The sequence below is a fragment of the Oncorhynchus kisutch genome, linkage group LG7 (genome assembly GCF_002021735.2).
Source record: "Oncorhynchus kisutch isolate 150728-3 linkage group LG7, Okis_V2, whole genome shotgun sequence".
Lineage (NCBI taxonomy): Eukaryota > Metazoa > Chordata > Actinopteri > Salmoniformes > Salmonidae > Oncorhynchus > Oncorhynchus kisutch.
Window position 1 is genome coordinate 464,653 of NC_034180.2, and position 23,681 is coordinate 488,333.

Genomic DNA, 23,681 nt, shown 5'->3' on the forward strand with positions numbered 1-23,681 from the left:
CTCAACTGGCCTACCTGGTTAAATAAAGGTGTTCTCAACTGGCCTACCTGGTTAAATAAAGGTGTTCTCAACTGGCCAACCTGGTTAAATAAAGGTGTTCTCAACTGGCCTACCTGGTTAAATAAAGGTGTTCTCAACTGGCCTACCTGGTTAAATAAAGGTGTTCTCAACTGGCCTACCTGGTTAAATAAAGGTGTTCTCAACTGGCCAACCTGGTTAAATAAAGGTGAAATAAAAATACATTTAAAAAGTAACATTTTGCGACTGCAAGGCCTGGCATACTTCAGAATCATGTTGGTAGCTCATAGCCAAACCGAAAACTGCAGACATTACTAGTGCCTCCCCCGCTATTAAACCGACATAAAACATTAAATGATTCAGAAATCTCAACTAGCAAGCAAGTCGCAGCAATGAAGAATTGAGTGCGTGCGCGTTCAAGCAAGTCGCAGTAATGAAGAATTGAGTGCGTGCGCGTTCAAGCAAGTCGCAGTAATGAAGAATTGAGTGCGTGCGCGTCCACGCGAAGAGGGGTGGAGAATTCTGGCAAGGGGGGCTTTTCGGCACAACACCGGAATGTTTTTATAGTTTCTTATTTAATACCCCGTCCAGCTGGTGGCGGTAATGCACCGTTAACTTTGGATGCCAACCGCGGTTAAACCTTAAACCCCATCGAAGAAGAAGTAGACCGCTCCAGCCCAAGTTACACCACCCCATTCCCGAAAATGGATCGCTCCTACAGACAGTGAGTCACGTGGCCTGCTGTATAAAGCAGGCAGGCAGGCAAGCAACCAGCTATACTGCTCGATTGAACGTAATAATGGGTAAAACGAGTGACCTAAGGGACTTTGAGCGTGGTATGATCGTAGGTGCCAGGCGCGCCGGATCAAGTGTCTCAGAAACGGCCGCCCTCCTGGGCTTTTCACGCACGACAGTTTCTAGAGTTTACCGAGAATGGTGTGACAAACAAAAAACATCCAGTCAGCGGCAGTCGTGTGGGCGAAAACAACTAGTTGATGAGAGAGGTAGAATGAGAATGGAAAGAATCGTGAAAGCTAACAGGCGGGCCACAAACAGACAAATAACAGCGCAGTACAACAGTGGTGCGCAGAACGGCATCTCGGAACGCACAACTCGTCGATCCTTGTCACGGATGGGCTACAGCAGCAGACGACCACGTCGTGCAAATGAGGAGTGGAAAAACATCGCCTGTGTAGATACGGTAAGGAGGCAATAGAATGTAGACGGTTCTATTGTCATTGACCAGATTGGCGCACATTCAACAAATCTGGTCTAACTAAGTGGAAAGTCGTCAAATCCGTCATGATTTATTTATTGTAACTGGCCCACAGTGGTTAAGTCCGATTTTAATATAGTTGGTTGTTTTCGCTGCATAACATTTAGAAGTTACCCCTTTTCAGGTTTAGAAGTGACTGCCAAATTCTAACTCCATTTCCTATAAACTGAATAGCGTAGTTAGTATACAGAAATCGTGTTAGTCAGTCGTTTTTAACTGTAATGCATGTGTTGGTTGACATCCATACAAGCATTATACTCCAAGTTTTACCTCGACACACAGTATAGTGTGAAATATATATATATATATATATATAAATGCAAAAAAATAAATAAAGGCAACACTAAAATAGCACATCCTAGATCTGAATGAAATATTCTTATTAAATACTTTTTTCTTTACATAGTTGAATGTGCTGACAACAAAATCACACAAATTATCAATGGTAATCAAATTTATCAACCCATGGAGGTCTGGATTTGGAGTCACACACAAAATTAAAGTGGAAAACCACACTACAGGCTGATCCAACTTTGATGTAATGTCCTTAAAACAAGTCAAAATGAGGCTCAGTAGTGTGTGTGGCCTCCACGTGCCTGTATGACCTCCCTACAACGCCTGGGCATGCTCCTGATGAGGTGGCGGATGGTCTCCTGAGGGATCTCCTCCCAGACCTGGACTAAAGCATCCGCCAACTCCTGGACAGTCTGTGGTGCAACATGGCGTTGGTGGATGGAGAGAGACATGATATCCCAGATGTGCTCAATTGGATTCAGGTCTGGGGAACGGGCAGGCCAGTCCATAGCATCAATGCCTTCCTCTTGCAGGAACTGCTGACACACTCCAGCCACATGAGGTCTAGCATTGTCTTGCATTAGGAGGAACCCAGGGCCAACCGCAACAGCATATGGTCTCTCAAGGGGTCTGAGGATCTCATCTCGGTACCTAATGGCAGTCAGGCTACCTCTGGCGAGCACATGGAGGGCTGTGCGGCCCCCCAAGAAATGCCACCCCACATCATGACTGACCCACCGCCAAACCGGTCATGCTGGAGGATGTTGTAGGCAGCAGAACATTCTCCACGGTGTCTCCAGACTCCATCACATGCTCAGTGTGCACCTGCTTTCACCTGTAAAGAGCACAGGGCGCCAGTGGCATATTTGCCAATCTTGGTGTTCTCTGGCAAATGCCAAACGTCCTGCACGGTGTTGGCTGTAAGCACAACCCCCACCTGTGGACGTTGGGCCCTCATACCACCCTCATGGAGTCTGTTTCTGACCGTTTGAGCAGACACATGTACATTTGTGGCCTGCTGGAGGTCATTTTGCAGGGCTCTGGCAGTGCTCCTCCTTGCACAAAGGCGGAGGTAGCGGTCCTGCTGCTGGGTTGTTGCCCTCCTACGGCCTCCTCCACGTCTCCTGATGTACTGGCCTGTCTCCTGGTAGCGCCTCCATGCTCTGGACACTACGCTGACAGCCACAGCAAACCTTCTTGCCACAGCTCGCATTGATGTGCCATCCTGGATGAGCTGAACTACCTGAGCCACTTGTGTGGGTTGTAGACTCCATCTCATGCTACCACTAGAGTGAAAGCACCGCCGGCATGCAAAAGTGACAAACCTCAGCCAGGAAGCATAGGACTGACACGGCCTGCAACGAAAACATGCAGACTCTCCTTCACTGCAGCCGAGGTGAGTAAGACATTTAAACGTGTTAACCCTCGCAAGGCTGCAGGCCCAGACGGCATCCCCAGCCGCGCCCTCAGAGCATGCGCAGACCAGCTGGCCGGTGTGTTTACGGACATATTCAATCAATCCCTATACCAGTCTGCTGTTCCCACATGCTTCAAGAGGGCCACCATTGTTCCTGTTCCCAAGAAAGCTAAGGTAACTGAGCTAAACGACTACTCACTTCCGTCATCATGAAGTGCTTTGAGAGACTAGTCAAGGACCATATCACCTCCACCCTACCTGACACCCTAGACCCACTCCAATTTGCTTACCGCCCAAATAGGTCCACAGACGATGCAATCTCAACCACACTGCACACTGCCCTAACCCATCTGGACAAGAGGAATACCTATGTGAGAATGCTGTTCATCGACTACAGCTCGGCATTCAACACCATAGTACGCTCCAAGCTCGTCATCAAGCTCGAGACCCTGGGTCTCGACCCCGCCATGTGCAACTGGGTACTGGACTTCCTGACGGGCCGCCCCCAGGTGGTGAGGGTAGGCAACAACATCTCCACCCCGCTGATCCTCAACACTGGGGCCCCACAAGGGTGCGTTCTGAGCCCTCTCCTGTACTCCCTGTTCACCCACGACTGCGTGGCCACGCACGCCTCCAACTCAATCATCAAGTTTGCGGACGACACAACAGTGGTAGGCTTGATTACCAACGACGACGAGACGGTCTACAGGGAGGAGGTGAGGGCCCTCTGAGTGTGGTGTCAGGAAAATAACCTCACACTCAACGTCAACAAAACTAAGGAGATGATTGTGGACTTCAGGAAACAGCAGAGGGAACACCCCCCTATCCACATCGATGGAACAGTAGTGGAGAGGGTAGCATGTTTTAAGTTCCTCGGCATACACATCACAGACAAACTGAATTGGTCCACTCACACAGACAGCATCGTGAAGAAGGCGCAGCAGCGCCTCTTCAACCTCAGGAGGCTGAAGAAATTCGGCTTGTCACCAAAAGCACTCAAACTTCTACAGATGCACAATCGAGAGCATCCTGGCGGGCTGTATCACCGCCTGGTACGGCAACTGCTCCGCCCACAACCGTAAGGCTCTCCAGAGGGTAGTGAGGTCTGCACAACGCATCACCGGGGGCAAACTACCTGCCCTCCAGGACACCTACACCACCCGATGTTACAGGAAGGCCATAAAGATCATCAAGGACATCAACCACCCGATCCACTGCCTGTTCACCCCGCTATCATCCAGAAGGTGAGGTCAGTACAGGTGCATCAAAGCTGGGACCGAGAGACTGAAAAACAGCTTCTATCTCAAGGCCATCAGACTGTTAAACAGCCACCACTAACATTGAGTGGCTGCTGCCAACACACTGACACTGACACTGACTCAACTCCAGCCACTTTAATAATGGGAATTGATGGGAAATGATGTAAATATATCACTAGCCACTTTAAACAATGCTACCTTATATAATGTTACTTACCCTACATTATTCATCTCATATGCACACGTATATACTGTACTCTATATCACCTACTGCATCCTTATGTAATACATGTATCACTAGCCACTTTAACTATGCCACTTTGTTTACATACTCATCTCATATGTATATACTGTACTCGATACCATCTACTGTATCCTGCCTATGCTGCTCTGTACCATCACTCATTCATATATCCTTATGTACATATTCTTTATCCCCTTACACTGTGTATAAGACAGTAGTTTTGGAATTGTTAGTTAGATTACTTGTTGGTTATTACTGCATTGTCGGAACTAGAAGCACAAGCATTTCGCTACACTCTCATTAACATCTGCTAACCATGTGTATGTGACAAATAAAATTTGATTTGATAGGAACTGAGAAGTGGTCTGGTCTCCACCTGCAGAACCCCTCCTTTATTGGGGGTGTCTTGCTAATTGCCTATAATTTCCACCTGTTGTCTATTCCATTTGCACAACAGCATGTGCAATTTATTGTCAATCAGTGTACAGTTTGATTTCACAGAAGTGTGATTGACTTGGAGTTACATTGTGTTTAAGTGTTCCCTTTATTTTTTTGAGCTGTGTGTGTGTGTGTGTATATATATATATATATATATATATATATATATATATATATAAATTCTGCTCTTTTGCACACCAGTATTTCCACTTGCACATCCTCATCTGCACATCTATCACTCCAGTGTTAATTTGCTAAATTGTAATTATTTTGCCAATATGGCCTATTTATTGCCTTACCTCAATTTGCTCTCACTGTATACATATTTTCTATTGTGTTATTGACTGTACGTTTGTTTATGTGTAACTCTGTTTTTGTCGCACTACTTTGCTTTATCTTGGCCAGGTCGCAGTTTTAAATGAGAACTTGATCACAACTGGCCTACCTGGTTAAATAAAGGTGAAATAAAAAAAACTCCCATATCTATTGGGTGAAATACCAGTGTGCCATCAAAGTTACAAGATTTATGACCTGTTGCCACAAGAAAAGGCAACCAGTGAAGAACAAACACCATTGTAAATACAACCCATTTGTTTATTTTCCCTTTGACTATTAACTATTTGCACATCGTTACAACACTGTATATAGCCATAATATGACGTTTGAAATGTCTATTCCTTTGGAACTTTTGTGAGTGTAATGTTTACTGTTCATTTTATATTGTTTATCACTTTTTTTATTATATATTTCACTTGCTTTGGCAATGTTAACATGTTTCCCATGCCAATAAAGCCCTTAAATTGATTGCTAACAAAGCATTGCATGTGTCATTAGTGACTGAACAGCGGGCCAAGTGAAGGTAGAACCGTATTGTGCAGTTCTTCCTCGTGGCAGCTGGTTTAAAGAAACAACCTCGCGCCTCGACAAAAACATTATGCAACCAAACACTTTTATAGCCTTCCCAATGTTTGACTTTGTCTGCAAATCATGATCGTTTGACAAGCTATCAAGCTTTTGATTGAGCAACGACTGACCCTGAATATTAGTGATGTAACATTTTGTACTTACGATTTGAGAGTTGCAACTGTTCATACAAAAGTCAGGAAAACCATCAGTGGAATAATAACCATCAGTGGAATAATAACCATCAGTGGAATAATAACCACACATCATTGAAGTCCTAATTTTGTGTATTGACTTTTTTCCATCATGAAGTTTAGATTCAAGCTTTGTTATGGATTCAAATAAAAAAATAAAGAAGTATTGATGCAGCAAGTTATAGTTGCTGAAATGTGACCATTCTAAACATGTTTTGGGTGGCAGGTAGCCTAGCTGTTAAAGCATTGGGCAAGTAACCCAAAGGCCGCTAGTTTGAATCCTCGAGCTGACCAAGGGAAAAATCTGTGGATGTGCCCTTGAGCAAGGCACTTAACCCCAATTGCTCCACTGTTGACATTGATGATGGCAGACCTTGGCCGTGACCCGACTCTCCAAGGATGTCTCGGGGCGAGTGGGATATGCAAAAATAATAATAATAATAATTTCAATTCATACATGTGAATTAATACACACTGATATGTGGAAAATAGGACAAATATAAGCCCTCAGTGTTTTTTTATATATATATATATGCATAAAATTACATTTGAATGTGTGTGTTCTCAATTTTGAGTGTTTGTAGTGCAGCTGTAAACAATGTATGCAAACATTAAAACAAATATTCTGTCTTTTGAATTACATTTTTTTAATCCTTACAGGTACGGGAACTTGTCCTTGACAACTGTAGCTCAAATGAAGGAAAAATCGAAGGCCTCACAGCAGAATTTGTCAGTCTGGAATTCCTCAGTTTGATAAACGTTGGTTTAATCTCTGCCTGCAACCTTCCCAAACTTGAGAAACTCAAGAAGGTAAAGTTTTGCTTTAGAATTATTATTTTTTGACACAAGCTTACATTTACAGTAAAACATTTTACACAGTGTTGGGGAGAGGGGTAAAAAAAAAGCCATTGACTACGTTCCTAATGGCACTTGTATAATGCACTACCTTTTGAGGGCCCTGGTCTAAAGTAGTATGTAAGGAATAGGGTTACTTGCTTTGGTGTTATTGGACAGAAGTGACTGATATCTTCACATTATGTTGCAGTTGGAACTCAGTGACAACAGAATCTCTGGTGGCCTTGACGTGCTAGCAGAGAAACTCCCCAACCTCACACATCTAAATCTAAGCGGAAACAAACTGAAAGACATCAGCACGTTGGAACCTTTGGTAGGTACACAACTCCCGGTAGAGCACAATACAGTGCGACGCAATCTCATTGGCTCAGGCTGTCTCAAATTACACTTTTCCCTTTTTAGAGTTTTGACCATAGACCTAGTTGGCAGTGTGATGTTTGTTTCCCTATGTTAGTAACGTTAATGCTGACAGACACGGCAGCTCTGCTTCTAGCTCCTAAGCAACTTTGCAGTATTTTGTTATTAGCCCAGAAAGTTTTTGTGTTCATACATACAGCCTGAAATAACTTTTGGATAACAGAGCAGCGGTCACTCACCAGCATTACGACCACGAATACGACTTTCCCAAATTTGATCCTTTGTTCGTACCCACCAGGGCAATTTAAGTTATCCCAGAGGCTGCTCCAAGACACTACCGGCGGAGAAGAGGTATTCGGAGTGGACTTCTAGTCCGACTCATGAGGCGTGCACACCATTCACCGCTTCTGAGTATATTACTCGCTAATGTTCAGTCTCTGGATAATAAAGTAGACGAGCTCAGGGTGAGGATCTCCTTCCAGGGAGACATCAGGGACTGTAACATACTCTTTCACGGAATCATGGCTCTCTTGGGATATGCTGTCCCTGTCCATACTGCCAGCTGGGTTCTCAGTTCATCGTGCAGACAGGAATAAAGAACTCTCCGGGAAGAAGAGTCGATGGTGTATGTTTCATGATTAACTACTCATGGTGTGTTTGTAATAACATAGATACTCAAGTCCTTTTGTTCACCCGACCTAGAATACCTCAATCAAATGCCGACTGTATTACCTCCCAAGAGAATTCTCTTCAGTTATAGTCGCAGCCGTGTATATTCACCCTCAAGCCGATACCACAAACTGGAAACCACATCCTGAGGCTGCATTTATTGTAACTGGGGATTTTAACAAAGCAAATTTGAGCAAATCGGTACCAAAGTTCTATCAACACATTGACTGTAGTACTCGCTTAGGAAAAACACTAAACCACTGCTACTCGCCCTTTCGCAATGCCTACAAGGCCCTCCCTTCGGCAAATCAGATCACGACTCCATTCCTTCCTAGGAGGCAGAAACTCAAACAGGAAGTACCTGTTTTAAGGTCTATTCAACGCTGGTCAGACCAATCGGAATCCATGCTTCAAGATTGTTTTGATCACGCAGACTGGGAAATGTTCCGGGTAGCCTCTGAGAATAACATTTGACGTATACACAGACACGGTGGCTGAGTTCATCATTAAGTGTATTGGGGATGTTGTTCCCGCGGTGACGATTAAAACCTACCCTAACCAGAAACCGTGGATAGATGGCAGCATTCACGCAAAACTGAAAGCGCAAACCACTGAATTTAACCATGGCAAGGTGACTGGGAATATGGTTGAATAAAAACAGTGTAGTTATTCCCTCCGTAAGGCAATCAAACAGGCAAAACATCAGTACAGAGACAGTGGAGTCGCAATTCAATGGCTCAGACACGAGCCATATGTGGCAGGGTCTACAGACAATCACGGATTACAAAAGGAAAACCACCCACTTCGGACACTGACGACTTGCTCCCCGACAAGCTAAACACCACCATCGCCCGCTTTGAGGATAACACGGTGCCACCGACGCGACTCGCTCCCCAGGATTGTGGGCTCTCCTTCTCCGTTGGCTGAGGTGAGTTAGACATTTAAGCATGTTAATCCTTGCAAGGCTGTCGGCCCAGACGGCATCCCTAGCTGCGTCCTCAGAGCATGCGCATAGCAGCTGGCTGGAGTGTTTACGGACCCATTCAATCTCTCCCTATCCCAGTCTGCTGTCCCCACTTGCTTCAAGATGTCCACTATTGGTCCTGTACCCAAGAAAACAAAGGTAACTGAACTAAATAACTATCGACCCGTAGCACTCACTTCTATCATCATGAAGTGCTTTGAGAGGCTGGTTAAGGATCATATCACCTCTACCTTACACCCTAGACCAGGCCTGTGCAAAGGCCGACCCGGGGACCGTATGCAGCCCGCAACCTGATTCAATACGTCCCGTGGAATCATGTTCGGATCACAAAGAATTTGCAATAGTAACGTTTTGAAAAATGTGTTTGTTATTCGGGGCGGCAGGGTAGCCTAGTGGTTAGAGCGTTGGACTAGTAACCGGAAGGTTGTGAGTTCAAACCCCCGAGCTGACAAGGTACAAATCTGTCGTTCTGCCCCTGAACAGGCAGTTAACCCACTGTTCCCAGGCCGTCATTGAAAATAAGAATGTGTTCTTAACTGACTTGCCTGGTTAAATAAAGGTAAAAAAAATAAAAATAAAAATAAAAATAATGAAAAGCCCAATGAATACAATCCTTTGTGTAATGATTTAACTCCCACCGCTTGTGGGACATTTATTTTGAAGGCATGTATAAATAACAACTGCACGAGGACAGACAGTGACTGACAGGCTGACACACACGTCCCGTTAGCTAGCTAGAAATTGTGCAAAAATTAGTTTTTCAAAGAAAAGGAAAGTAGACAATGAATGTAGGGTGTTCCAGCAAGAGTGGACATCAAAATATTTATTTATTGAGGTATCAGGAAAAGCTGTATGCAAAGAGTGGATCGCTGTCCTGAAAGACTACAACTTGTTCTGACACGTCCAGACGAAGCATGCAGAGAAATATAGGAATATGTTTTCTGAGCAGCGGGCAAGTGCATCGAAAGAGTTGCTTTGTCAGTTGCAAAAGCAGCAAGGACTTTTCACAAAACTGCATTCAGCAAATGACAGAATTGCAAGAGCGAGCTATGTACTGTCTCACAAAATTGCTAAACATAGCAAGCCATTTGCTGAGGGTGAATTCATTAAAGAATGTTTAATTGACTCTGCAGCAATACTTTGCCCCGACAAGAAAGAGCTGTTTGAAAATGTTTCCCTGTCAAGACGAACAGTGTTGAGGACATCACAGAGAATATGGAGCAACAGTTGAAAGACACGGTAAAGGATTTCACCTATTTCTCCTTGGACCTTGATGAGAGCAGTGATGCATGTGACACGGCACAGTTAATATTCTTACGAGGCATAACCCCAGACTACAGAGGAGCTTGCTTCAGTGCAGTCAATGAAGACGACAACCACAGGGAAAGATTTATTGGGGGAGGTTAATAAGTGTGTGGCAAAGCTGGGACTGAGTTTTGACAAGTTATCCAGTGTGACCACTGATGGGTGCCCAAACTTGAAAGGAGAGAACTTTTGCCTTTTGAAAAGGATACAAGATCAAGTAGCTGAGCTGAACCCAGATCAGAAAATTATTTTCCTGCATTGCATTATTCATCAGGAGGTGCTCTGTAAATGTGTACTGAAAATGAGCTATGTTGTGGATAAAGTCACTAAAGTAAGCGCAAAAATCATAAGCACAAAATCTTTAAACCACAGGCGGTTTGTCTCACTGTTGGAAGGGTCATGCAAATCTCCCCTACCACACAAATGTGAGATGGCTGCGTTTGGGGAAGGTGCTTAAAAGGGTGTGGGACCAAAGTTTTTGCAAGTGAAAGGAAAATATGTGGATTTCCCTCAACTGCAAGATAAAGAATGGTTGGCAGATTTTTTATTTTTGTTGCCTTCACCGTGGACATCATGGCCCTCATGAATGAACTGAATTCCAAACTACAAGGGAAGGGCCTTTTTGAACATCAGATGTACAGCCTGATCAAAACCTTCAAGGGAAAATTACTCCTCCTGACACGCCAAGTAGAAGCCAACAATCTCACCCACCTTCCGACACTACTAGTCTGTTCCCTATCAGATGACCAGCGGGAGAAGTATACATCACTACTAGTCTGTTCCCTATCAGATGACCAGCGGGAGAAGTATACATCACTACTAGTCTGTTCCCTATCAGATGACCAGCGGGAGAAGTATACATCACTACTAGTCTGTTCCCTATCAGATGACCAGCGGGAGAAGTATACATCACTACTAGTCTGTTCCCTATCAGATGACCAGAGGGAGAAGTATACATCACTACTAGTCTGTTCCCTATCAGATGACCAGCGGGAGAAGTATACATCACTACTAGTCTGTTCCCTATCAGATGACCAGTGGGAGAAGTATACATCACTACTAGTCTGTTCCCTATCAGATGACCAGCGGGAGAAGTATACATCACTACTAGTCTGTTCCCTATCAGATGACCAGAGGGAGAAGTATACATCACTACTAGTCTGTTCCCTATCAGATGACCAGCGGGAGAAGTATACATCACTACTAGTCTGTTCCCTATCAGATGACCAGTGGGAGAAGTATACATCACTACTAGTCTGTTCCCTATCAGATGACCAGCGGGAGAAGTATACATCACTACTAGTCTGTTCCCTATCAGATGACCAGCGGGAGAAGTATACATCACTACTAGTCTGTTCCCTATCAGATGACCAGCGGGAGAAGTATACATCACTACTAGTCTGTTCCCTATCAGATGACCAGCGGGAGAAGTATACATCACTACTAGTCTGTTCCCTATCAGATGACCAGCGGGAGAAGTATACATCACTGCTAGTCTGTTCCCTATCAGATGACCAGTGGGAGAAGTATACATCACTACTAGTCTGTTCCCTATCAGATGACCAGCGGGAGAAGTATACATCACTGCTAGTCTGTTCCCTATCAGATGACCAGCGGGAGAAGTATACATCACTACTAGTCTGTTCCCTATCAGATGACCAGCGGGAGAAGTATACATCACTACTAGTCTGTTCCCTATCAGATGACCAGCGGGAGAAGTATACATCACTACTAGTCTGTTCCCTATCAGATGACCAGCGGGAGAAGTATACATCACTACTAGTCTGTTCCCTATCAGATGACCAGTGGGAGAAGTATACATCACTACTAGTCTGTTCCCTATCAGATGACCAGCGGGAGAAGTATACATCACTACTAGTCTGTTCCCTATCAGATGACCAGAGGGAGAAGTATACATCACTACTAGTCTGTTCCCTATCAGATGACCAGTGGGAGAAGTATACATCACTACTAGTCTGTTCCCTATCAGATGACCAGCGGGAGAAGTATACATCACTACTAGTCTGTTCCCTATCAGATGACCAGAGGGAGAAGTATACATCACTACTAGTCTGTTCCCTATCAGATGACCAGTGGGAGAAGTATACATCACTACTAGTCTGTTCCCTATCAGATGACCAGCGGGAGAAGTATACATCACTACTAGTCTGTTCCCTATCAGATGACCAGCGGGAGAAGTATACATCACTACTAGTCTGTTCCCTATCAGATGACCAGCGGGAGAAGTATACATCACTACTAGTCTGTTCCCTATCAGATGACCAGCGGGAGAAGTATACATCACTACAAGTCTGTTCCCTATCAGATGACCAGAGGGAGAAGTATACATCACTACTAGTCTGTTCCCTATCAGATGACCAGAGGGAGAAGTATACATCACTACTAGTCTGTTCCCTATCAGATGACCAGTGGGAGAAGTATACATCACTACTAGTCTGTTCCATATCAGATGACCAGCGGGAGAAGTATACATCACTACTAGTCTGTTCCCTATCAGATGACCAGTGGGAGAAGTATACATCACTACTAGTCTGTTCCCTATCAGATGACCAGCGGGAGAAGTATACATCACTACTAGTCTGTTCCCTATCAGATGACCAGTGGGAGAAGTATACATCACTACTAGTCTGTTCCATATCAGATGACCAGCGGGAGAAGTATACATCACTACTGGTCTGTTCCCTATCAGATGACCAGTGGGAGAAGTATACATCACTACTGGTCTGTTCCCTATCAGATGACCAGTGGGAGAAGTATACATCACTACTAGTCTGTTCCCTATCAGATGACCAGTGGGAGAAGTATACATCACTACTAGTCTGTTCCCTATCAGATGACCAGCGGGAGAAGTATACATCACTACTAGTCTGTTCCCTATCAGATGACCAGCGGGAGAAGTATACATCACTACTAGTCTGTTCCATATCAGATGACCAGCGGGAGAAGTATACATCACTACTGGTCTGTTCCCTATCAGATGACCAGTGGGAGAAGTATACATCACTACTGGTCTGTTCCCTATCAGATGACCAGCGGGAGAAGTATACATCACTACTAGTCTGTTCCCTATCAGATGACCAGCGGGAGAAGTATACATCACTACTAGTCTGTTCCCTATCAGATGACCAGCGGGAGAAGTATACATCACTACTAGTCTGTTCCCTATCAGATGACCAGCGGGAGAAGTATACATCACTACTAGTCTGTTCCCTAACAGAAGACCAGAGGGAGAAGTATACATCACTACTAGTCTGTTCCCTATCAGATGACCAGATGGAGAAGTATACATCACTATTAGTCTGTTCCCTATCAGATGACCAGCGGGAGAAGTATACATCACTACTAGTCTGTTCCCTATCAGATGACCAGATGGAGAAGTATACATCACTATTAGTCTGTTCCCTATCAGATGACCAGCGGGAGAAGTATACATCACTACTAGTCTGTTCCCTATCAGATGACCAGATGGAGAAGTATACATCACTATTAGTCTGTTCCCTATCAGATGACCAGTGGGAGAAGTATACATCACTATTAGTCTGTTCCCTATCAGATGACCAGTGGGAGAAGTATACATCACTACTAGTCTGTTCCCTATCAGATGACCAGCGGGAGAAGTATACATCACTACTAGTCTGTTCCCTATCAGATGACCAGCGGGAGAAGTATACATCACTACTAGTCTGTTCCCTATCAGATGACCAGAGGGAGAAGTATACATCACTACTAGTCTGTTCCCTATCAGATGACCAGTGGGAGAAGTATACATCACTACTAGTCTGTTCCCTATCAGATGACCAGCGGGAGAAGTATACATCACTACTAGTCTGTTCCCTATCAGATGACCAGAGGGAGAAGTATACATCACTACTAGTCTGTTCCCTATCAGATGACCAGCGGGAGAAGTATACATCACTACTAGTCTGTTCCCTATCAGATGACCAGCGGGAGAAGTATACATCACTACTAGTCTGTTCCCTATCAGATGACCAGCGGGAGAAGTATACATCACTACTAGTCTGTTCCCTATCAGATGACCAGCGGGAGAAGTATACATCACTACTAGTCTGTTCCCTATCAGATGACCAGCGGGAGAAGTATACATCACTACTAGTCTGTTCCCTATCAGATGACCAGCGGGAGAAGTATACATCACTACTAGTCTGTTCCCTATCAGATGACCAGAGGGAGAAGTATACATCACTACTAGTCTGTTCCCTATCAGATGACCAGAGGGAGAAGTATACATCACTACTAGTCTGTTCCCTATCAGATGACCAGTGGGAGAAGTATACATCACTACTAGTCTGTTCCATATCAGATGACCAGCGGGAGAAGTATACATCACTACTAGTCTGTTCCCTATCAGATGACCAGTGGGAGAAGTATACATCACTACTAGTCTGTTCCCTATCAGATGACCAGCGGGAGAAGTATACATCACTACTAGTCTGTTCCCTATCAGATGACCAGTGGGAGAAGTATACATCACTACTAGTCTGTTCCATATCAGATGACCAGCGGGAGAAGTATACATCACTACTGGTCTGTTCCCTATCAGATGACCAGTGGGAGAAGTATACATCACTACTGGTCTGTTCCCTATCAGATGACCAGTGGGAGAAGTATACATCACTACTAGTCTGTTCCCTATCAGATGACCAGTGGGAGAAGTATACATCACTACTAGTCTGTTCCCTATCAGATGACCAGCGGGAGAAGTATACATCACTACTAGTCTGTTCCCTATCAGATGACCAGCGGGAGAAGTATACATCACTACTAGTCTGTTCCATATCAGATGACCAGCGGGAGAAGTATACATCACTACTGGTCTGTTCCCTATCAGATGACCAGTGGGAGAAGTATACATCACTACTGGTCTGTTCCCTATCAGATGACCAGCGGGAGAAGTATACATCACTACTAGTCTGTTCCCTATCAGATGACCAGCGGGAGAAGTATACATCACTACTAGTCTGTTCCCTATCAGATGACCAGCGGGAGAAGTATACATCACTACTAGTCTGTTCCCTATCAGATGACCAGCGGGAGAAGTATACATCACTACTAGTCTGTTCCCTAACAGAAGACCAGAGGGAGAAGTATACATCACTACTAGTCTGTTCCCTATCAGATGACCAGATGGAGAAGTATACATCACTATTAGTCTGTTCCCTATCAGATGACCAGCGGGAGAAGTATACATCACTACTAGTCTGTTCCCTATCAGATGACCAGATGGAGAAGTATACATCACTATTAGTCTGTTCCCTATCAGATGACCAGTGGGAGAAGTATACATCACTATTAGTCTGTTCCCTATCAGATGACCAGTGGGAGAAGTATACATCACTACTAGTCTGTTCCCTATCAGATGACCAGCGGGAGAAGTATACGTCGCTGCTGCGTGCTTTGAACAGTGAGTTCTCATCGTTTTGAGGATTTCAAAGTGTTGGAAAATGACATGCTGTTGGTTTCCTCTCCTTTCACCTTCAATGTGGATAACGCTCCCACTGACCTGCAACTTGAGCTTATTGAACTTTAGTCTGATGCAGTGATTGTTTTGAATAGTTCTGTAATGTCACTGACCAAGTTCTATGTATGTCTCGAACAAAACTTTCCAAAGATGAGGAGTTATGCTCAGATGTTTGCACTCTTTAGGTCAACCTATGTATGTGTCTAGAAGAAAAAGAAACGCACACCTATATAGGCGAGGTGCTGGCTAGAGGTGCTGGCTAGAGGTGCTGGCTAGAGGTGCTGGCTAGAGGTGCTGGCTAGAGGTGCTGGCTATCGGAGTAGAAAACTAGAAAATAAAGGAGAGCCGCACACTCAGATGCAAAAATGGAATATCCAACGTTTCGACAGCCAAGCTGTCTTCATCAGGGTATAATCGTTTTTATAGTGTCAAAAGACACACAGGTGTCTGTGGCCTAATCATTGGTTAATTCTCAAATATTAAAATGGCATACAAAAAACAAATGGATAGCATATGATTTATAAATGTATTTTAGACGACACAAGCTTACAAACAATTACAATGGCAAAGTCACAAGAATGGCTTCGGATCAAAGTCTACGTTGAGACCGAAGGGAGCAAGGGTCTTTAAATTAAAGAGCCAGGCAGTCTCTCGTTTTAACAATAAATTATCAAGGTCACACCCTCTCCTAGGGAGGGTGACATGTTCGATGCCAATATAACGCAGAACCTATGTATGTGAACAGACCATTTTCAGTGATGAAATATAACAAGTCAAGGCACAGATCATCTCTTACTGACTCCCACCTTTCAGCAATCCTGCGCACAGTGACGTCAGAAATTATACCTGACTTCACTGCTCTAGTCAATGCCCATCAGACTTCACTCCTCACACGGAGTAGTTTAAATGTTATGTTGAGCGCTTTAACTTTCTTCTGTTTTTGTGCATACCTGTTAACAAGAGTTCTGTCCGTGGTGCTGAATGCACAGTGTACTTTTCCCTCCATATAGTTCATTGTATGTTTTAATAATGAAAATACCTACCAAAAGGAGAACATGGATGTGGTTTATTTATGTGCATGTTAAAGTAAAATAAGGAGCATATCTGGATGTGATTTACAGTAATATCTGTCACAGTCATACACATAATGTATAATCCTGTAATATATGATTCTGGCCCACGATGGCAAAAATATATTCTGTCGCCCTCCATGGGAAATAATTGCCCAGGCTTGCCCTAGACCCACTTCAATTTGCTTATCACCCCAATAGATCCACAGACAATACAATCACCATCACACTGCCCTATGCCATCTGAACAAGAGGAATACCTATGTCTGAATGCTGTTCATTGACTATAGCTCAGCCTTCAACATCATAGTACCCTCCAAGCTCATCATTAAGCTCGGGACCCTGGGTCTGAACCCTGCCTTGTGCAACTGGGTCCTGGACTTCCTGATGGGACACCCCCAAGTGGTGAAGGTAGGAAATAACCTACACTTTGCTGATCCTCAACACTGGGGCAGCACAAGGGTATGTGCTCAGTCCCCTCCTGTGTGGCCACGCATACCTCCAACTCAATCATCAAGTTTGCAGACAACACAATAATAGTAGGCCTGATTACCAACAATGACGAGACACCATACAGGAAGGAGGTGAGGGGCTTGGTAGAGTGGTGCCAAGAAAACAAAACCAAAGGAGCTGATCGTTGACTTCAGGAAACCGCAGAGGGAGAACGCCCCTATCTACATCGACGGGGCCGCAGTGGAGAAGGTGGAAAGCTTCAAGTTCCTTGGCCTACACATCACTGACATTCTGAAATGGTCCACCCACAAAGACAGCGTGGTGAAGATGGCGCAACAGCGCCTCTTCAACCCCAGGAGGCTGAAGAAGTTTGGCTTGGCCCATAAGACCCCCACAAACTTTTACAGATGCACAATTGAGAGTATCCTGTTGGGCTGTATCACCGCCTGGTATGGCAACTGCACTGACTGCAACCACAGGGCTCTTCAGAGGGTGGTGCGGTCTGCCCAATGCATCACCGGGGGCAATCTGCCTGGCCTCCACGACACCTACAGCACCCGATGTCACAGGAAGGCCAAAAAGATCAAGGACATCAACCACCCGAGCCACAGCCTATTCACCCCTCTATCATCCAGAAGGCGAGGTCAGTACAGGTGCATGAAAGCTGGGACCGAGAGACTGAAAAACAGCTTCTATCTCAAGGCCATCGGATGGTTAAATAGCCATCACTAGCCGGCTACCACTCGGTTACTCAACCCTGCACCTTAGAGGCTGCTGCCCTATATACATAGACATGAAATCACTGGCCACTTTAATAATGGAACACTAGTCACTTTAATAATGTTTACATACTGCTTTACTCATCGTGTGTGTGTGTATATATATTGTGTGTGTGTGTGTATATATATTGTATTCCATTCTACTGTATTTTAGTCGATGCCACTCCGAAATTGCTCGTCATATCTATAGATTTCTTAATTCCATTATTTTACTTTTAGATTTGTGAATTGTTAGATACTGCTGTACTGTTGGAGCTAGGAACACAAGCATTTCACTACACCTGCAATAACATCTGCTAAATATGTGATCATTTGATGTGGCACTCTGCTATAAAATCTAATGAGAGATTCTATTCAGGCAGTGTTGTTCACCCCCTAATTACCCTACACCCATTTGGTCCCACAGAAAAAGCTGGACAGCCTGAAGTCTCTAGACTTGTTCAACTGTGAGGTGACCAACCTGAACGACTACAGGGAGAGTGTGTTCAAGCTGCTCCCTCAGCTCACCTACCTGGACGGGTACGACGTGGAGGACCGGGAGGCATCTGACTCGGACAGAGAGGTGGCCGGTGACAATGATGAGGGTGGGCAGCCATTTAGTTTTCTTGTTGCGGGAATATGAGGAAGTGCAGATGTGAGTGGAATGGGGGTGTTCTGTAGCTCAGTCGGTAGGTCATGGCACTTGCATAGTTAGGATAGTGGGTTTGATTCATGGGACCACACATACATAAAATGTATGCTTGCATGACTAAGTCGCTTTGGATAAAAGCATCTGCTAAATGGCATATTATATATTACAATCCAGATTAGTACATCGTGGGTGTTTTGTCATTCAAGGGAATTCTATTGTGTATTTGGTAGGGTTTGTCAGCATGTATCTGTGTGACTGACAATGGATGTGATATATTATATATATATTTTTTTATTTTAGAAGGGAATGAGGATGGAAAGGAGGAACACTTTGACAAGGACTGTGATGAAGAGGGAGTAGTAGAGGAGGTAAAACCTTTTTTGGTTTGTTTGTGACTCAATAGTTTAATGTGGGGTATAGTTTGTGGATGCTGACCTGCTCTGTCACTTCTCTCCAGGAGGAAGACCTCGGCATTGATGATGAAGTTGACGATGAAGATGGTATGTAAATGTTCATACTTTTTGTCACAAGCTCATGTTTCACATTTGGATACTTTACTAAGTACAGCATCATAGTATAATAAGCCTTTCCCATTTCTCCCAGAAGTCAAGGCTGTCCAAGGAGAGAAGAGAAAGCGAGAGCCTGACGACGATGACGATTAAGAGCAAAAAACGAAAGCATAGCGTTACCAACTCCTTCCCTCTCCAATAGTAGTTACATAGGATGAGCCTTGACTAGAATACAGTATATACATATGAAGTGGGTAAAACGGTATGTAAACATTATTAAAGTGACCAGTGTTGAAAGACTATGTTCATAGCGCAGCAGTCTCTAAGGTGCAGGGTTGAGTATCGGGTGGTAGCCGGCTAGTAACAGTGACTAAGTTCAGGGCAGGGTACTAGGCGGAGGCCAGCTAGTGGTGACTGAGTAACAGTCTGATGGTTTGGAGATGGAAGTTGTTTTTCAGTCTCTCGTTCCCAGCTTTGATGCACCTGTACTGTCTTCGCCTTCTAGATGTTAGCGGGTTGAACAGGCCGTGGCTCGGGTCCTTGATGATCTTCTTGGCCTGTGACACCGGGTGCTGTAAATGTCCTGGAGGGTAGACCGTGTGCCCCCTGGTGATGCGTTGGGCTAACCTCATCACCCTCTGGAGAGCCTTGCGGTTGCGAACTGTGCAATTGCCATACCAGGCGGTGATGCAGTCGGACAGGATGCTCTCAATGGTGCATCTGTAGAAGTTTGAGGGTATTAGGGGTCAAACCAAATTATTTCTGCCTTGTCATACGTTTTTTTCGTACTGAGCACAGCCCTGGAGATTTCTACTCCCAAACAAATGAAAATAAAATGGTGATACCATTAAAATATCATTTTTCCCATCCAAAAATGAGCCAAACAATATATTGGTCCATATTATCATGCTGGTGTTATTTGGCAATAAGCATCATCACCCCCCCCCCCCCCCCATGCCTCCTCACCTCCCTCAATTGAACAAACTGCTATTATTGTTACACACAAATGGTATAGGAATACCTTCCATATTGAACTAAAGGAGAAAATTGGCTTACTGCTGTGCCATTTCTATCAATAAGGCAATGGGATGGGACAATTTCATGAGTGCTTTCACCCCATAAATGAGGAGAGGTTGCTGCTGCTGGTCAGTCTGAGACTGGCAGGCTGCTCATGTTTAAGGGAAGGGCTACTTTAAAAAAATTACACGTTACGAGCTACAAAACAAATGTCTGGCTTTCAAACAGGCACGATCTTCTCTTTTCTTCCCTGCAACTCTTCTCCGGGTCCTTAGTGTACAAGAGGAAGTAGAGTGCCCTGAGTGGCTGTTTGATTTAAGTCAAAACTATGTAAATACCCGAAAATGTTTGTTTAGCAACGATCAACAACAACAGGGGTGTTTCTATAATTATTTCATTTTCAATAAATTTGCAAACATTTCTAAACTTGTTTTCACTTGGTCATTATGGGGTATTGTGTGTAGATGGGTGAAGGGAAAAAATTATTTAATCCATTTTGAATTCAAGCTGTAACACAATGTGGAATAAGTCAAGGTGAATGAACACTGTAAATAGTAGAAAAATAGTAATCTTTAAACATACCAATGTTTACATGTTTTGTATTGCAACAGTTGTGAAAGAATGACATACATGAATAATTCACCAAAAATTGTTAGGCATCTGTGATAAGTTGATGTAATAGATCTATTATTCAGGTTCCCCTAGTACCCGAGTCCTTGATTGATGAACCTGACAAGGAATCATCTAACAATTCAAAATAATATCAGACGTGAGTCATATTTGAAATATTGAATTATCTTTCTCTCTATGCCAGGCTATGAAGACAAATGACATTGACTCCTGAGGTGTTGAACTGTTGCTCATAGCAACCCTGCTTATTATCTATGAACGTTGGAACATCTTGAATATCGATAAGGCCTCAATGGTCACATGTACTATTAAATCTGCACCAAGGACAGCTAGAAAGGACTAGCCACCCCCCAGAGCCTGGTTCCTCTGCACCCAGCACAGCTAGAAGAGGACTAGCCATCCCCCAGAGCCTGGTTCCTCTCCACCCAGCACAGCTAGAAGAGGACTAGCCACCCCCCAGAGCCTGGTTCCTCTGCACCCAGCACAGCCAGAAAGGACTAGCCACCCCCCAGAGCCTGGTTCCTCTCCACCCAGCACAGCTAGAAGAGGACTAGCCACCCCCCAGAGCCTGGTTCCTCTGCACCCAGCACAGCTAGAAGAGGACTAGCCACCCCCCAGAGCCTGGTTCCTCTCCACCCAGCACAGCTAGAAAGGACTAGCCACCCCCCAGAGCCTGGTTCCTCTGCACCCAGCACAGCTGGGTATTATTATGTTACAGGTGAGACATACCCAGAAATGGTCAACGTCTTGTCGAGCTCTCAAACCCAGGCCTTATGGATAAACCCTCAAAACGACTACATTAGCTTGGAGCTGAAAGTGAGTGGTATTGGGGAAAAAAGCTCTCTCAGACCCAGACAATCATGTTGCTCCAATTTACAAGAATGGGTTTACAGGGCAGTGATGAAAGCAGTTTGAGCTCTACACAGCATTGGGAATTCAAACATAAAATTATACTTAATCCAATTACACATTCAATACTGTTTCAAAAACATGCACTAAAGCATGTCAAGATAAATATAATTACTTCAAGGTTTCGCAAACATAACTGTCTAGTTGATGTTTTACCGACTAACACCCTGCTGAGTTTCCTATTTACTAAAGAACAATCATTCAGAAAAAACACAAGTTGTAATATCTGTATATATGTCATACTATATTGAAAACATACTGAAAGTGTATGTTGATGTGATAAGACCATTTTATTCAGGTCAATTTAGGATAACTATTTATTTTACTTAAATGTTTGTATTTATGTTGTCTTATACCATGCTAATACGTTACCAAGTAGATTTGGAGTGAACCCCAAAACTGGCGTCTCTTTTTGGATCAAGATTTGATCCAGAATACCAAAAGGCATGATCAGATCCTCTTCCCTATTCAGGCATCAATAAATGCACAGCCACATGTACTTCTAAGTAATTGAGGCCAGAGATTGCTATATTTGCTATATTCTAATTCAAATCATAGACCCATAAGATAACACATGACCAAATCAATGCATGGTCCATATAGAATTAAAACAACATTATTCTTAATGAGAAATATGATCTAATAAACAAATGTTTGCATAACCAAACATAGGATGTTCCCCCATGATGGAAGGGTGGCATGACTGAAAACGTTTGGGAAGCACTGATCTAGCTAATAAGCACAAATACAGATGGGCATGTTTCAGCCTATTCATGTATAGCCACTATGCTGCATCAGTTGGGTTACAGGTGATAATGCAGTAACACTTTATTTGAATAGTTCATCTGTAGATGCTCTTCAGACTATCAGTAACATTTCAACTAACCAGTGTTGGGGAGTATTAAACTATATGCGGTTCAACTAGTAATTGAACTACATTTTGCATCAGCTTTGTGGTAGTCGAATTAAATTCATATCATGTTATGCCATGTAACAGTGCTGTTCTGAACGACCAGTTGAATAACGTGGAGGTGTTCGGTTGTGGGTTCAAAACGCACAACTGCCCTTCAAATACGCCACTCATTGCTTCAAGCCACACGGATCAAACGTAGGAGATCTCAAAGTCTGTTCAAGAACATTGAAGAACGTTTTGGGGAAACGTGTCGTTCAGTACAAGCAATTACGCAATGCAGCAGACGTTCAGTTGAACTGAGCGCACCCCCGAACTGACTTTCTCACAATCGCCCAGCATGGTTCATGGTTCATTTCTGAACTGTTAAGAGTTAGACCAGTAGTTTAACGTAACACAAAAATTGTTATTTCAGTTGTGATTGGGATATATTTACCAAATTATCAGGAACGTTTTAGATGTATTTTCCCTTCAAAATGCACCAGAAACAACCATCATTGTAAAAATAAGAATTTGTTCTTAAAGCTTCAACGCAACTTTTTGGGCACCCTGACCAAATTCACATAGAAAACTGGGTTATAGATCTTTCATGCTCATCGAAAGCAAGTCTAAGAAGCAGTAGATATGTTCTATGTGCTCTATTTCTATGATTCATGTTAAGGTTAGTTGTCTTTTCCTTTCGGTTTTGTACACAGGCTTCAAACAGCTGGAAAAAAACTCTGGTTATTGAGAATATATTTCACAACGGTTTAGATGGCACAATGATTCTCTACACAGGTAGTATTCATCTCTTACCCTGAGGTCCGGCACCTGCTGGATTTCTGTTCTACCTGACAATTAATTGCACACACCTGGTGTCCCAGGTCTAAATCAGTCCCTGATTAGAGGGGAACAATGAAAAATAAGCAGTGGAACTGGCTTCGTGGTCCAGAGTTTAGGCACAAACTGAAATTAGGCAAACTATTAGAAGTTTAGCAACCAGGTAATGGCAGTGCGATTTCTGCATATTCTACTTTTAAGTAGTTAACCACATAGCTACCCCGTCTATCTGCAATAACC

The 23,681-nt window shown here is 43.8% G+C and overlaps 1 protein-coding gene across 2 annotated transcripts; it reads left to right on the top strand.

The window, feature by feature from the left end:
* The first annotated feature begins 527 nt into the window (after positions 1-527).
* Positions 528-22,661, top strand: LOC109892049 (acidic leucine-rich nuclear phosphoprotein 32 family member B-like). Of its 2 annotated transcripts, none has more exons than XM_031828271.1 (7): positions 528-1,219; positions 6,704-6,853; positions 7,089-7,211; positions 18,423-18,600; positions 18,948-19,015; positions 19,105-19,147; positions 19,251-22,661. In XM_031828271.1, the coding sequence occupies exons 1-7, from the start codon at positions 818-820 to the stop codon at positions 19,307-19,309; spliced, it is 1,023 nt and encodes a 340-aa protein (XP_031684131.1). In that variant the 5' UTR covers positions 528-817; the 3' UTR covers positions 19,310-22,661. The 2 variants fall into 2 exon arrangements, with proteins under 2 accessions (XP_031684131.1, XP_031684130.1); XM_031828270.1 differs by having other exon boundaries at positions 719-1,219; positions 19,254-20,593.
* The last annotated feature ends 1,020 nt before the right edge of the window (positions 22,662-23,681 follow it).